This window comes from Salvelinus sp. IW2-2015, linkage group LG4q.1:29, assembly GCF_002910315.2.
Source record: "Salvelinus sp. IW2-2015 linkage group LG4q.1:29, ASM291031v2, whole genome shotgun sequence".
Taxonomy (NCBI): Eukaryota; Metazoa; Chordata; class Actinopteri; order Salmoniformes; family Salmonidae; genus Salvelinus; species Salvelinus sp. IW2-2015.
The window spans coordinates 52,421,132-52,435,799 of record NC_036842.1 but is presented as its reverse complement, the minus strand read 5'-3'; the positions used below and the strand labels follow the sequence as shown (position 1 = coordinate 52,435,799).

The following is a 14,668-nucleotide window of genomic DNA, read 5'->3' as shown; positions in this document are numbered from 1 at the left end:
AGATCAGATCGTTTGCTTAAAATGTTAATAAACAATTTGGCTATTTCTTCACATTGTAAGCGCAGCAATGCGCACACGACAGTAGGCTATAAGYGTGAATGTTCCAAAATGCAATCAATAGCGGGAAAACACCATTCTCTAAAGTGACCACAAATGCGATTATGCATGTAATGCTTTATTATAAAGGTGCATTTTTATGGTGAAAATTATCTTCCCCAAACTTGAAACTCACACGCCGCCTATGTATGCCAGTTACACAGGTTGTAAAGCAGATAAATGTGCTTAATTTTAAGAAGTTATTTTGCCACTTTAGTTGTGACACAACCCTTATCAACATATAAGCCAATGGGCTGGGCTACATGAGGTGTGGGACTATGATTGGAAAAAGTCGCAAAAAAAGGCATGCACTGTTACTTGCCTTACTGCACACGTTGGGCATCATTCACAAGTGATAATACACCATTCACAAGTGAAAGGCTAATATTGTCACCCATCACACTATTCTTAATTGAATCTCATCTTTACTTTGCTCCCGAGTGGTGCAGCAGTCTAAGGCACTGCATCTCAGCGTCGCCTGGGTTTGGCCGGGGTAGGCCGTCATTGTACATAAGAATTTGTTCTTAACTGACTTGCCTGGTTAAATAAAAAATAAAAATATGTACACTAAATAATATACAGTGGGGCAAAAAAGTATTTAGTCAGCCACCAATTGTGCAAGTTCTCCCACTTAAAAAGATGAGAGAGGCCTGTAATTTTCATCATAGGTACACTTCAACTATGACAGACAAAATGAGAAAATAAAATCCAGAAAATCACATTGTAGGATTTTTAATGAATTTATTTGCAAATTATGGTGGAAAATAAGTATTTGGTCAATAACAAAAGTTTATCTCAATACTTTGTTATATACCCTTTGTTGGCAATGACAGAGGTCAAACGTTTTCTGTAAGTCTTCACAAGGTTTTCACACACTGTTGCTGGTATTTTGGCCCATTCCTCCATGCAGATCTCCTCTAGAGCAGTGATGTTTTGGGGCTGTTGCTGGGCAACACGGACTTTCAACTCCCTCCAAAGATTTTCTATGGGGTTGAGATCTGGAGACTGGCTAGGCCACTCCAGGACCTTGAAATGCTTCTTACGAAGCCACTCCTTCGTTGCCCGGGCGGTGTGTTTGGGATCATTGTCATGCTGAAAGACCCAGCCACGTTTCATCTTCAATGCCCTTGCTGATGGAAGGAGGTTTTCACTCAAAATCTCACGATACATGGCCCCATTCATTCTTTCCTTTACACGGATCAGTCGTCCTGGTCCCGTTGCAGAAAAACAGCCCCAAAGCATGATGTTTCCACCCCCATGCTTCACAGTAGGTATGGTGTTCTTTGGATGCAACTCAGCATTCTTTGTCCTCCAAACACGACGAGTTGAGTTTTTACCAAAAAGTTCTATTTTGGTTTCATCTGACCATATGACATTCTCCCAATCTTCTTCTGGATCATCCAAATGCTCTCTAGCAAACTTCAGACGGGCCTGGACATGTACTGGCTTAAGCAATTCATAAAAATCTCATTTTGTCTGTCATAGTTGAAGTGTACCTATGATGAAAATTACAGGCCTCTCTCATCTTTTTAAGTGGGAGAACTTGCACAATTGGTGGCTGACTAAATACTTTTTCATCTTCTCTGCGTCCAACAGACACTACTTCTTGCAGTACTTCCATAAACCATTCCAAAGACATTCCCTTCCCAAACCAGACTAGATAGTGTTGTCTCTCTCTCTGTTCCTCTCTCTGTCCCTGGCACTAAGAAGACATCCTTTCCCAACAGTATCATATGTTGGCATTGGGAAATGACACAAAATGAATACCTCATTAACAAACCTAGAGCTTTTTTTTTTTTACATTGTGTTTCACTTTGAAGACTGTCTATGAGTGGCGATGGCCTCTAGTAAAGTAGACAGTCGACATGGGCTATAATCTATTGTGTAGGTGATGCCTTCTCAACATGCCTCCTCATGTTTAACTCTCTCTGTCACTCAAATACTGTTGCATGATACCACTTTTGAACATCCTGTGCTCATAAACTCAGCAAAAAAAGAAACGTCCCYTTTTCAGGACCCTGTCTTTCAAAGATAATTCGTAAAAATCCAAATAACTTCACAGATCTTCATTGTAAAGGGTTTAAACACTGTTTAAACGCTGCGTGAATGTGCCTTGGGCATGCTGCAAGGAGGCATGAGGACTGCAGATGTGGCCAGGGCAATAAATTGCAATGTCCGTACTGTGAGCGCTACAGGGAGACAGGACGGACAGCTGATCGTCCTCGCAGTAGCAGACCATGTGTAACAACACCTGCACAGGATCAGTACATCTGAACATCACACCTGCGGGACAGGTACAGGATGGCAACAACAACTGCCCGAGTCACACCAGGAACGCACAATCCCTCCATCAGTGCTCAGACTGTCCGCAATAGGCTGAGAGAGGCTGGACTGAGAGGTAGGCCTGTTGTAAGGCAGGTCCTCACCAGACATTACCGGCAACAACGTCACCTATGGGCACAAATCCACCGTCGCTGGACCAGACAGGACTGGCAAAAAGTGCTCTTCACTGACGAGTCGCGGTTTTGTCTTACCAGGGGTGATGGTCAGATTTGCGTTTATCGTCAAAGGAATGAGCGTTACACCGAGGCCTGTACTCTGGAGCGGGATCGATTTGGAGGTGGAGGGTACGTCATGGTCCTTGGGCGGTGTGTCACAGCATCATCAGACTGAGCTTGTTGTCATTGCAGGCAATCTCAACTCTGTGCGTTACAGGGAAGACATCCTCCTCCCTCATGTGGTACCCTTCCTGCAGGCTCATCCTGACATGACCCTCCAGCATGACAATGCCACCAGCCATACTGCTCATTTTGTGCGTGATTTCCTGCAAGACAGGAATGTCAGTGTTCTGTCATGGCCAGCAAAGATCCCGGATCCCAATCCCATTGAGCACGTCTGGGACCTGTTGGATCGGAGGGTGAGGGCTAGGGCCATTGCCCCCAGAAATGTCCAGGAACTTGCAGGTGCCTTGATGGCAGAGTGGGGTAACATCTCACAGCAAGAACTGGCAAATCTGGTGCAATCCATGAGGAGGAAATGCACTGCAGTACTTAATGCAGCTGGTGGCCACACCAGATACTGACTGTTACTTTTGATTTTGACCCCCCCCCCTTTGTTCAGGGACACATTATTACATTTCTGTTAGTCACATGTCTGTGGAACTTGTTCAGTTTATGTCTCAGTTGTTGAATCTTATGTTCATACAAATATTTACACATGTTAAGTTTGCTGAAAATAAATGCAGTTGACAGTGAGAAGACGTTTCTTTTTTTGCTGAGTTTATATAGTAATATCACCTTCTTTCACCAAAGAACGTAGTTCTCCAGGCTTGCTGAAACTCTCCCAAAAGGTCGGTGTTCATTTTGAGCCCTGACCCTTACAGAACGATGATAATGTCGTTAGAAAAGTAAACTAGAGATTCCTCATTCAGAATAAATKTAACATTGGTAACAATATAAAGATAGTAAAGCATTTGTGATTACTATTCTAGTAGTTCTTGCATAAGCAATGTGTGGGGTTCCTATAGTTTAATCCAGTACGAGTACTTTCTTTAGTGCCTCTTTCAGCCCTTATGCTGCCTGTCAGCCAATCATTTATGATGCAGTTCTATCACGTTATTTAGCCTACTCAATATCTTATAGGCCTATCATGCAAAAATGTTATGCAAACAAACACTTCTTACTAATTACGTTTGTACAAATACACAAATTTCAATCAATCATTCACTGATGTGTCATCACTATCATTTCCATTTCGTCCGTTTCATCCATCGCTATTGCCACCAGTGGCATTCTATACCATCGAAGTACAGTTCTAGGTCATTGTACAAACCATTTGTAGGCCATGTGGACTTCATCCGCAATGACTCTGACGATTTTGGATCTGTATAGGACTGAGGCCAAAACATCTTTCCTGGTTTTCTCCAACCAGCTCTCCGGGCTTTCGAAGACAAGGTCACATGCACCCTCCAATATAACTTTCTTGTATTCCTTCACAACCACCGATCTGAGAGCCAGGGCTGTTGCCTCGTGGAGTTGGTAGTCCGTCCACCACAGCCTTTAACGTGGACACGACTGTCAGAATTGGAAGCTGTTTTCCTAGCTTCTTGAAGACTAGAACTAGCTAGCTGGTTAAATTAGGCTTTTCCCCAAATGCAATTGGCAAGACCATTAATATAGTTGCGCCTATCTTAATTCAGTCCCTAAATTGGCCCTTACTTTTCAGAATGCTCCACCCCTGAGTTTTTCTCCCCACAGCTTGGCTCGTTTATCTCGCTAGTGGGGAGTAGCAAATTGACGAGGAAATAGCGTGCATTTGAGAACCAATCAAAATGTTAGCTCAAATTCTGAGCAAATATTGAATTTTACACGGCCTCTTGTCCAGACCAAGTGGGTCACAGCTCTTTGCTGTGCAGTCACGTGGGTCGCGACAGCCAGGCTATCACATTTTAACTCAAGCCCGCTTAACTCTCTGCCTTCCCTCCCGCCTCTCTATCACAGTGACAACGCCATGGCAGATATTTATGGTGCCAACCTCTACAACCACTACCTACAGACCTGATGCCACTGCAGGGTTCAGATGCAGCTCAAGGGGATCGGTGGAGGGAAGCCCCAGAGCCTGGAGGACAACCACAAAATGATCCATGCCGAAATGGGATGGGTGTCAGGGGTGTACTAGGGGCGAGGACAATACTGTCCTGTCAAATCTTGTCCTGGCCTGTACCCTGTTCACTTCACTGCCTGCCTAGTCAGTTAACAGCCCCTCATGGTCTGGGTCTCAAAGGCTGCCTTTACACAGSCAGCCCAATTCTGATCTTTTGCCCAATAATTGCTCTTTTGATCAGTCAGATCAGAAGTTTTGCCAACAATTGGTTAAAAGATCAGAATTGTGATGCCTGTGTAAACATAGCCTAACAGCTACTCTTTGGTTAGGACAGAGTTTGAGAGTCCGCATAGACCTCTCTGTGACCAACAGATGTCTAAAATACAAGTTAACAGATGAAGGAGACTTCCTCCTTAACCCCCCCACTCTTGTATTGTCTTATACAAGTCTAGAATGTCCGTGCACATTTACTGCATTTACTGTTCTGCCATTGAGATTTCCGTAACTTTTACATTTCTGTTGCGTGATTGTAATTGTGTCTGTTATGGTCATCATGACTATGTTTTTGGGGACTAAAATTCTTCTTTGTTTACTTGAAACAGCCTTAGGGGTGGTTTGATAGGCCAGTGACTTCCAGGCTTGTTACAGTATCAGAGTCATTTCTTTATGCAAGTGACTCATTTAAGTCAAGGAATGTTCATTGATGGTCTCCACAACTGATGCAAGGCTAGTTGTTCAATTTACCGTTAACTCAACAAGTCCTACATATCCGGTTGTGTTCAATTAAGGGTTGGAGCATCTTAACAGAGCCAATAGTATGTGAAGACATGCTATTGGGGGGGATGTAAGTATTTTACAAGGTTTTTTTGAATTATGATTATTATTTTTATGGAATTTGTTATTGAATGTTTTATGCGGGGATGTCAGCATTTGTACAATTTGGCCAATGGTTTTAAGGGAAAGAAGTGTGAGACTGTGGAATTGTCAATGCAACACTATATTTGACAAGCTGGAAGACAATAAAAAAAAAAGAAGGYAAAAGATCAAACAGTAGGAGTGTTCATTGAAACCAGTCATTTTGCCACATACAATAGACCACAGGTGGCCAGAGGATACTTTTACCACGTTTGGTTATTAAATACTGGTTACGTTTAGACAATAGTAGTAGGTTAAGTACGATAAGGACAGGTGACTACTGGCAGCCAAGTTTAAAACTACAGTTAAAGACCCACTCCAGCCTCCCTAGAACCTAATTTATCACCTGATTTACTTAACAAAATAGGTGGTCCATTGCTCCTCTATTGTTCCTGCAAGCAAAGGGAAAATCCGATGACATCAGAGTGCACCATCAGACCAACTCCTTGATTTGGCAAACTCTTGAATTTCGCAATTGTGTAAATTAAAAAAAATTWAAACTATTTTGCTCAAAACATTTTATTTTTACCCCTAAATGTGTGTACTGTATTTATACTTGAAATATTGTTTTTCAATGGGAAAAGTTTTTAAAAAATACAGCTGGAGTGGGACTTTTCAGTGGCAGTGATAGTCTCAATCATCACTACATAACTTGTATCTATTCCATCCTCACCAACGCACAATATAGTAGACACACACATCCCCAACCCCTAGCCTCTATCCCAACACCGTTCTTGACAGCACCTTTAGATGTGGCAGTCTAAAACTAGCAGGCTTTGTGGCAACATTGATTCCAGACAATTATAGTTTATCTATAGGTTAATTATATAGTTATCAGCTCCATCAGCACAACAACCTCTTGTCCACCTTGCCCATCATTTCTCTCAACAACATGATTTCCTGTCCGTGGAATCGGAGCCATGGATAGGATGGGAGTTTGGGAAGGGTGGGGAGGCCTGTGAGTGTTCGTCTGTGATGGTCAGGCCGTTCCTAACCATCAGCTCCCGGGCCATTAGCACGAAGGCTGCTTCCACATTCTGGGCCTCCTTGGCCGAGGTTTCCAAGGCGGCCAGCGCACCCTTCCCCTCAGCCAGAGTACAGGCATCCTCAAACAGCACTTGTCTCTCCGACTGCAGATCCGACTTGTTCCCTAGGAGAAAAGAGCAGAGAATGGAAATTGTTCTTTCTATTTGAGTTTCTTTTGAGAAATAGATGAATGTTGATTTCTTGGAAGAATCTATTTCCAAGCTCAAGGTAAGTGTCAGACAATTTTCTCTCACCCACCAGTAGCGATGAGCACCACATCTGTCATGTCATTTTTACAACTGTTCAGTAGGCTTTATAACAGAGTTTGACTAAAGCCACGTGTTGCCTGTGTCTCTCCCACCCACCAATGAGGATGAGAACAACGCTAGCAGCCCCGTACTGCTCCACTTCCTGGATCCAGTGTGTCACAGATTCAAAAGTTGGACGCCGTGTGATGTCATAGGCCACTATAGCGCCGTGGGCGCTGCGGTAATAGCTCTGGGTGATCGTGCGGAAACGCTCCTGTCCAGCCGTGTCCCACACCTGCAGCTGAGGAGACAAGAAACAACACCCACTTTAGCTGGAGAACACACACTACACCAATTTCCTATACACACACTCCCAGGCCAGGCTAAGGAGCAAAGGGTCAGTTGAAACCCACCCATAGCCTTTTCCCCAACCCTTTGATAGAACAAGATAGGTGTAAACATGGAGAGCGTTCCCCTAAGCACATTGAAAGGTTAACTGGAGACAGCACCACATGCTTACACCTATCCAGTCGTTTCGGCAAACACTAAAGGGGAAGGGACTGTGGGTTGGACGTCTAAGCATCCCTGTGGAGTAGAGACCGGTACAGGGAGGTTTTCGTTGATTTCATTTATGGATGAGACGTTTTTAAGGGTGGTCCAAGAACATCCAACCCGTCCTCCAAATACACAGACAAACATGTACCTAGGAAAACACACTTATATTGTCCATACAATTATACAGTCACTTGATACACACCCAGAAAACACACACACTCACAGYGGGGCGATCCAAAGTTACAGTTTGACCACTCCTGTTCCTTAAAACAAACAAAAAAGTGCTTGAAGACTTCTTTGCTTTTGAGGACAGCAGAGGCAGAACCATTTACACTGTGTAAAGACACAATTAAGATAGCTAGGCCTATTGACAATAACGAAATACCGGACGGAACAAAGACAATATGTCCTGTACTTAACATCGAAAAATGTGATAAACAATCGTCCCAGAAATCTACACCTATTTCCTTACCTTGACCTTCCTGCCATCAATGTCCATGGTTCGTACGGTGAAGTCCACCCCGATAGTGTTTTGTTGTTTCTCCATGAAGACACCAGACTTAAAGCTCTGGACCACGCAGGTCTTCCCCACGTCTGAGTCTCCCACCAGGATGATCTTAAAGAGGAAGTCGAAGGAGTCGTCCTGCTCCTGCCCAGAGGACTGCATGGTTAGGGGTCGACACAGGGAGAGTCTGAGAGACAAAACTAAAATAGGGCCAGGCCGAGATGCCCTGCAGCAGCGATAGAACTGGTTCTCTACAGTGTAAGTTGTTAGCTGCGTCAATAACAGTTGAAACTGTTGACAGAGATGGTCACATCCTAGTCAGAAACACGAAGAGAACCCTTCCTCAAGAGGAGCTAAAGAAGTACATGAACATTTCCTACTAAAACATTGTCCCTTCTATGCAGATTGTCTTGGGAAAACTCAGGAACTATATTTTTWAAAAAACAGGTTGCTATGCAGAAAAAGAATTGCTGGCCAAAACAAGAATATCACGGCTTGTTAGTCCCCTGTTTATAACCATAGCCTGTTTCTTCTTCATTCTTTTTCCTTGTCAGAAGTTGTATTGAAGATAAGGATTCAATAGGCTATATCCTCTACCTCTACAGGTGTTCTCTACTCAGCCCCTCTTCGGGTATTTCCTCAGGTGTCCATCTCCCAAAGTGAGCTCATTCCACACACAAAAAAACGTCACATTCAAAACAATAACACAATTAAAGGTGTTCTGGAAAGCTTCCAAAAAGTCCACGTTTCAAGTCCTTAACCTTTTTGATAGGTTGTATACATCAAATCATTCCCATTCTTTGTGCTCAGACCTCCAACTGTTTCCCTGCACAGTTGGTGTCCTTATGCCCTTTATACCATATTACTCTCGCTACTCTGTTGTTCTCCCAGCTCTCATTTGTTCCCAGACAGCTAAGGTACACCCCTTACCTTTCCTGGCAGGTGTGATTTCCAGTTGCCTGCCCACCTGCACCACTGCATCTTGGGAATTGTTGTTTTCCAGGCAAGGTCCAGGGTCTGTGAGGACAGGAAGGAGGGATCAGTCGCAGCGGTCACATTTAAGACTTGTCTCTAGGTTCTTGCAAGGCTCACTGGGTACACATCCTTAAGTCAATAGAGGGAGCCACTCCTATAGTTAAGCTGCTCGTGGCGAAATGTAAACACAAGAATTTTGTCTTGACAAGTGGCCTTTGGACCCCAGAGAGCTGCATACAAATACTCAGAAACACACAGATGGCTTCCCCTCTCACTATTCGCCACCTCCTGACTGCCGTCAACTAACACATTCCAGTGCATTCAACAGCTAAATATAGAGCAGGCAAAAACACAAGACAACGCTTAAGCATTTCTCAGTAAACATCTTGTTAATGAGGGTTAATTTAATTTACTGTGTGATGAATCCATTTTACCTCAGGCGCCATACATTGACCTCGCAAGGAGATAAAGTGAAGTGATGAAGAGTACTGTTCTGGAAGTCAGAGACCCCCTCTTTTTTTCATTTCTCTCTCTCCACCCACACTGGTTTGTCGTCATCTCAGCCCACAGAGGCACAAGGCACAGCTGGACACAGAACAATGCGTGCGAGTGTGAGGGGCGCTGTGCACCAGGGCTGGCCTATCTCTGGCCCCAGCCATCATGTTCTTCCACTGAGTGTGTGGGTGTGTGGTCACATGATGGTTCCACATTAAGCCCTGCAGCCTGAGGAACGTTTATCTTTCACCCACTGACACCATATCTCCTATTATTGACTTATCTACAGCTGTCTACTGATCTACTCATGTTACGTTAGCATTTTTTTTACTGTGTCTGAGAAATAGTTCAAGCATAAGAAATAACACTTATCAGTCTCCCTCTTTGTCTGCTATCCATTTAGGTTGATGAATCTAAAATGAATTAAAATATCCAGCCCACAGCCATAATATAAATAGCCACAACTAAGCAGTACAATAAACAGGTTTTATTGACATCCTGAACTATGCAAAAATGTACATGACATWAAAAAATTGTTGTCAGTGAAAGTAACAGAATTTAAAAAAAATTGTTTGCTTCACATGAATCATAAAATATTCTTTGAGAATTAAGAATCTATACAAATCTGGCATAAAAAAAATACGCTACCACAACATGTCTTTTCGATAAGAAATACATAAAAACACACAGTCAATGGTGCAGCTGAGTCTACASAGTGCAGTCGGAAAGTATTCAAACCCCTTGACTTTTTCCACATTTTGTTACGTTACAGCCTTATTTTAAACTGGATTAAATACAGTTTTTCCTCATCAATCTACACACAATGACAAAGCGAAAACAGGTTAAGAATTTTTTGCAAATGTATTAAAAATAAAAAACAGAAATACTTATACCATGGTTCACCAACTAGCAGCCCGCAGGCGATTTTATTATTGTTGGACATAAGACTGAAAACAATCAGCAAATCAGCTCCAAGTGATTTAAATTTTGGCAATCTGTTTCAAAATATTCACATGCATAAAAGAGAGATATACTGTATGTGATCTAATTCAAATGTAAGCAAGGTTTGAAATTATCATATTTTTAGTCAAATGTTATWTCGGTTTGGGTTTCTTGCGGTCAGTTTGCGGTCTACAAATGATATTCCGGCCCCCTGATCATCCACTCAAGAAAGTTGATGATCCCTGGTATGTACATTAGCATGRTCACCTCCCCTGTGTCCTCTCACAGTACCATAAAGCTCCAAAACACTGATCTAAGGTCAGTTTTGTGGTTTCCCCGGASGTTAGATCTGAGGATAGTACTCTAGATCTGTGTCCAAGGTGAACCTCTACTGGAGCTGTMATCTCCTCTGCAGGCGAGCTGCCGAGCTTACAGTGTCTCTGAGTCTGAATGGGATCCTGGGGCTGTTCTGGTACTTGGGCTGACTTGGCTGTTTCCTGCGGGAAGTCTTCTTCACTGGTGGTTTCTCTGGTGGCGGGACGTGGATGGGCTTCCATGGGATTGGGTTGTAGAAGCTGGGAGATGGGTACGTTACATTGTCATAGCCACCTGGGAGAAGAAACAAAATACAATTACTTTACAAAATCAAAACTTGCTTTAAATATACATGCACGACTGTACAACGACATGTGTGTGACAATAAAACATCTTATTTTTAAATTATTTTTTTTGACATTTTCCAGAAGGTGAATATGAGATTGAACAACCCTAAACCAGGTGTAGACCGTTATGTTACCTCGCGGGCAGCCGGGTGCATTGGGACTGGGTCGGCTCTTGTCCTGGGCACGAAGCCATTCCTTAAAGTTTTCCTCTGCTCTCTGTCTGCGCTCCCTCTCCTGAGCCTCTCTGYAGGCTGCCTCCTCCTGTTACAACACAATTGCCCCAATCTCAGCAGCTGAGCACCTCACAACTAATTTCCAGGGAAACCAAAGCAGTCGTGGTCAGAAACATTGAAACACATGTTGAAATGGACATTTCCAGGAATTTGCCACGAACTTGTATTCAGAGTAACAAACTACTGTATAATTCAATTACATGGTTTAGTTCTGTGTTGCTGCTGATTAGTTAGCAATGACAGAAGAGAGAGAGCACAGGAATATTTAGCAAATGGCTAATATGTCGATCTCTTCCAACAAAACATTTCAGAGATTTGAATTTGTTTACTGTCCTGAATACATCTCTGAATAATTCCACAAGGCCACTGTGAAAGAACCTACCTTCGCTCTCCTCTCTCTCTCCATTTTCTCCAGGTTCTTCCTCCGTAGCCACTCTCTGTACTTCTCCTCTGCTTTCTGTTCAATCTCCCTCTGCTTCTGCCGCTGCCTCTGCATCTCCTCCTGCTCCTTGCTCTCCTTCAGAAATTTCTCCTGCTTCTCCTGGAGATGACAAACAATCACAAAAACATGACTTACCCCTTTAGGTGCAGATATAACGTATGCATGAGAAAGCATACAAACTGCATGGTTCCTCTCTGGGACTTTTGTTAATAACCGAGTCAAAAGAAGGGGAGTTCTTAACCTGTTCTTTCTTCATCTGCAGCCACTCCTGGATCTTCTCCTCCACCACCATCTTTTTCTTCTGCTGCTCTCTCTCCTGTTCCTCCTTCCTCTCCCTCAGTAGGCGCTCCTAACAAATAACACTTGTCAGTCCCACAGTCATACTCAATTGCTTCACGTATAGACATTTGCAACCCTAATTTACCGAAAGGAAAATATCAAATGTTAGAAAAACATAAATGATCACGTTCTGACTCAAATGCTAACAGGAGTTGCCAAACAGAAGAAGAAACTAAAAAGATACGGCAGCGTACCTCTTCTGCTTTCTTTTCTATTCTGAGTCTCTCCTCTTTGGCTTTGCAGACCAGCCACCTCTCCCAGGCAGAGAGAGATGCCTCTGGATCCTCCGCCTCAGTTACTGCTCTCCTCTCTGGGGGCTTCTGTTGTGGATCATATCTGAAACACACATGCTCAACTCTGAGCATAACTTTGAGCACAAACCCTACAGTTAAGCCTACTAGAGCTAATTCTGTGTACCCTTCATTCATATATTTTATTTTGTCTGTGGCACTTCCATTGAAACAGTCTAATCAAATTGTTTAGCTTCATCAACCCTTTTTAATTGCTTGTTGATGAGGGGACCCTCACTAAAGAGCAAGTGGCGCTAACAAAAATGTTGCTCACTGTCTGCTGAATCCAGTTGGGTAACACTGCTCGTGTACACCAACCATACCTGATGGGTGAGAGGGGTCTGGCGTCATCACTCTGTGTGGCTGAGGTGTCTATCTGATGTACGTGGTGAGCTGCAGCCAGGTCCTCATCACTCTCATAGCTGTCATGGTAGATGGGTGAGAGCAGAGAGTAGGTGGAGTCGCCTGTTGAGTCATAGTCCACACTCTTGGATCGGTGCAATTCCCTGCCGCTGTCCTGGTAAGTCTTCAGAGGAGTCGAGCTGAAACTCTTGGAGGCGGAGGCAGGAAAGCTTGACATCTTTCCCCCTGTTATCATACAAACATGTGAAAAACATTGTTTTTAAACGAGCACAAACCATTTTCTTTTTTGTGTGGATACTCACTCTAATGTATTGTGCAGTCACAAATAAGGAATGGAGACAGAGTTAAACAGGAGCAGCTATGTAGCGAGCATTATGACGAGCGATCATTATGATAAACACGCATGGCTCCTAAACGTCTGACTCCAGTCAGCCAAAGCAGAGCTGCGAAGACCCACCAGCTTGCCCACATATTACTAAAGTTATCGTGAACCAGTATATGTGCATTAGATGCCTCTCTAACGCCCATGAAGCTCCGATTCGAACCCCCATTCACCAGTTCTGCCAGCGTTATAACGTCAAAATACGTTCGTTGATCACCATATATGGAGTTGAGCTAAGCAACCATCTTAATTTACTCTCGTAGCGCCCAGTATGTACTTCCAATAAAGGTATAAATAAAAATGTACAAGTAACCGGAAAATTCCTCTTCGGCACCTCCAATTGAGCTGTTGTAGACTTCTTACCTGTGCGTGGCAGTAATTATTGATTTCCATTGGGATTGTTGGAGGTGCCGAATAAAAAATGTTTTTCAGTTACTTGTAAATGTTGTATTTAGAACTTTTTTGGGAAGTACATACCAGCCGTAACGGGACTAAATTACGATAGTTGCTAAGCGAAGGGATATTTCGTGATTAACGAACCTATTTTGACATTATAACGCTTGCAGAGCTGGTGAATGGGAATTTGAATCGGAGCGATCTGGGCGTTAGATACTGGTTCAAAGTTATCGTAGCTATTTGCAGGGCCGAGCAGCCCTAGCAGACTGTTATTGCAGCTCAGATCAATTATGTTAAAAGGCCCAGACAGCTAGCTAATCCTCTAGCTAACGCGTTACGTAGTGTAAGGAATTGTATTAGATATTGGTAACTTGTTTTAACAACTTCTCAACATTAGCTATAGTTGACACAWTATGCACACAACCCCTCTTTCTCTTGGACATATGCTGATCTCATTAGACGACAACCACCGACACACACAACTCCCCTCCCCCATGACAATCACACAGACACACACAACTCAAGGTTGGAGCGCAAGACAAAGAACTGTGTGAAAAGCCAATGGAATGTCGACATCAGGCCCGAACAGGACTACCCACGACCCAGATCGACCAATCGGAAGGCCAGACTTCAAGATCAACCTACTTTGCCAGTTGTCTATATAATCTGTATGTACGGCTGTCTCTTATACACATCTAGATGTGTATAAGAGACAGGTATGAAGTAGCTACTTACTTACTGACAGTTAGCAAATTAGCTAGTTACTAGCTTGTTTGCCAGCTAGCTAACGTTAGATTCCATACAATTATCTGCTTTGCTTATCATTAGCAATGCAATAGCATCAAGCTACACTATCCAATAAACATTTGGCTTATATTAATCTTTTTACCTAGGTCTCCACGCACCTCTTCCCTTCTGTTTACTTGGTTGTGATTGCAAACAACTTTATTTTCCCATGATACACCACACAATATCTCACCAATCACCAACGCGGAACGCGACGCTCCTAGTAGACGCTGAGCGGTATCCATGGCGACATCATGTAGAAGAGGGTCGTCACGGTCTTGGCTAAAAGAGATCCAGCTTTTCTGATATGAACGTCAGATTTGACTTGTCGTAGTAGGTTACAACTTCCGCAGCAAGCTAGGAGAATTAACGTAGCATTTAAGGATAATTAGGTTAAAGGATTAGGGCTATCTAAA

At 43.3% G+C, this 14,668-nt stretch overlaps 2 protein-coding genes across 3 annotated transcripts; both read right to left on the bottom strand.

Annotated features, from left to right (window-relative positions):
* Positions 1-5,676: 5,676 nt before the first annotated feature.
* On the bottom strand, positions 5,677-9,541 carry LOC111962150 (ras-related protein Rab-19). 2 transcript variants are annotated; one of them, XM_023985010.2, is made up of 5 exons: positions 9,357-9,541; positions 8,878-8,964; positions 7,915-8,091; positions 7,005-7,188; positions 5,677-6,763 (listed from the first exon to the last, which is right to left on the bottom strand). In XM_023985010.2, exons 1-5 carry the CDS (start codon positions 9,366-9,368, stop codon positions 6,498-6,500), a joined length of 726 nt encoding a protein of 241 aa, XP_023840778.1. In that variant the 5' UTR covers positions 9,369-9,541; the 3' UTR covers positions 5,677-6,497. The 2 variants fall into 2 exon arrangements, with proteins under 2 accessions (XP_023840778.1, XP_023840777.1); XM_023985009.2 differs by having other exon boundaries at positions 7,915-8,103; positions 9,357-9,540.
* A 348-nt stretch (positions 9,542-9,889) lies between these two features.
* LOC111962149 (coiled-coil domain-containing protein 34) lies at positions 9,890-14,456 on the bottom strand. The gene is made up of 7 exons (XM_023985008.2): positions 14,356-14,456; positions 12,649-12,913; positions 12,230-12,371; positions 11,938-12,045; positions 11,637-11,795; positions 11,156-11,282; positions 9,890-10,968 (listed from the first exon to the last, which is right to left on the bottom strand). Exons 2-7 carry the CDS (start codon positions 12,903-12,905, stop codon positions 10,748-10,750), a joined length of 1,014 nt encoding a protein of 337 aa, XP_023840776.1. The 5' UTR covers positions 12,906-12,913; positions 14,356-14,456; the 3' UTR covers positions 9,890-10,747.
* Between the last annotated feature and the right edge of the window lie 212 nt (positions 14,457-14,668).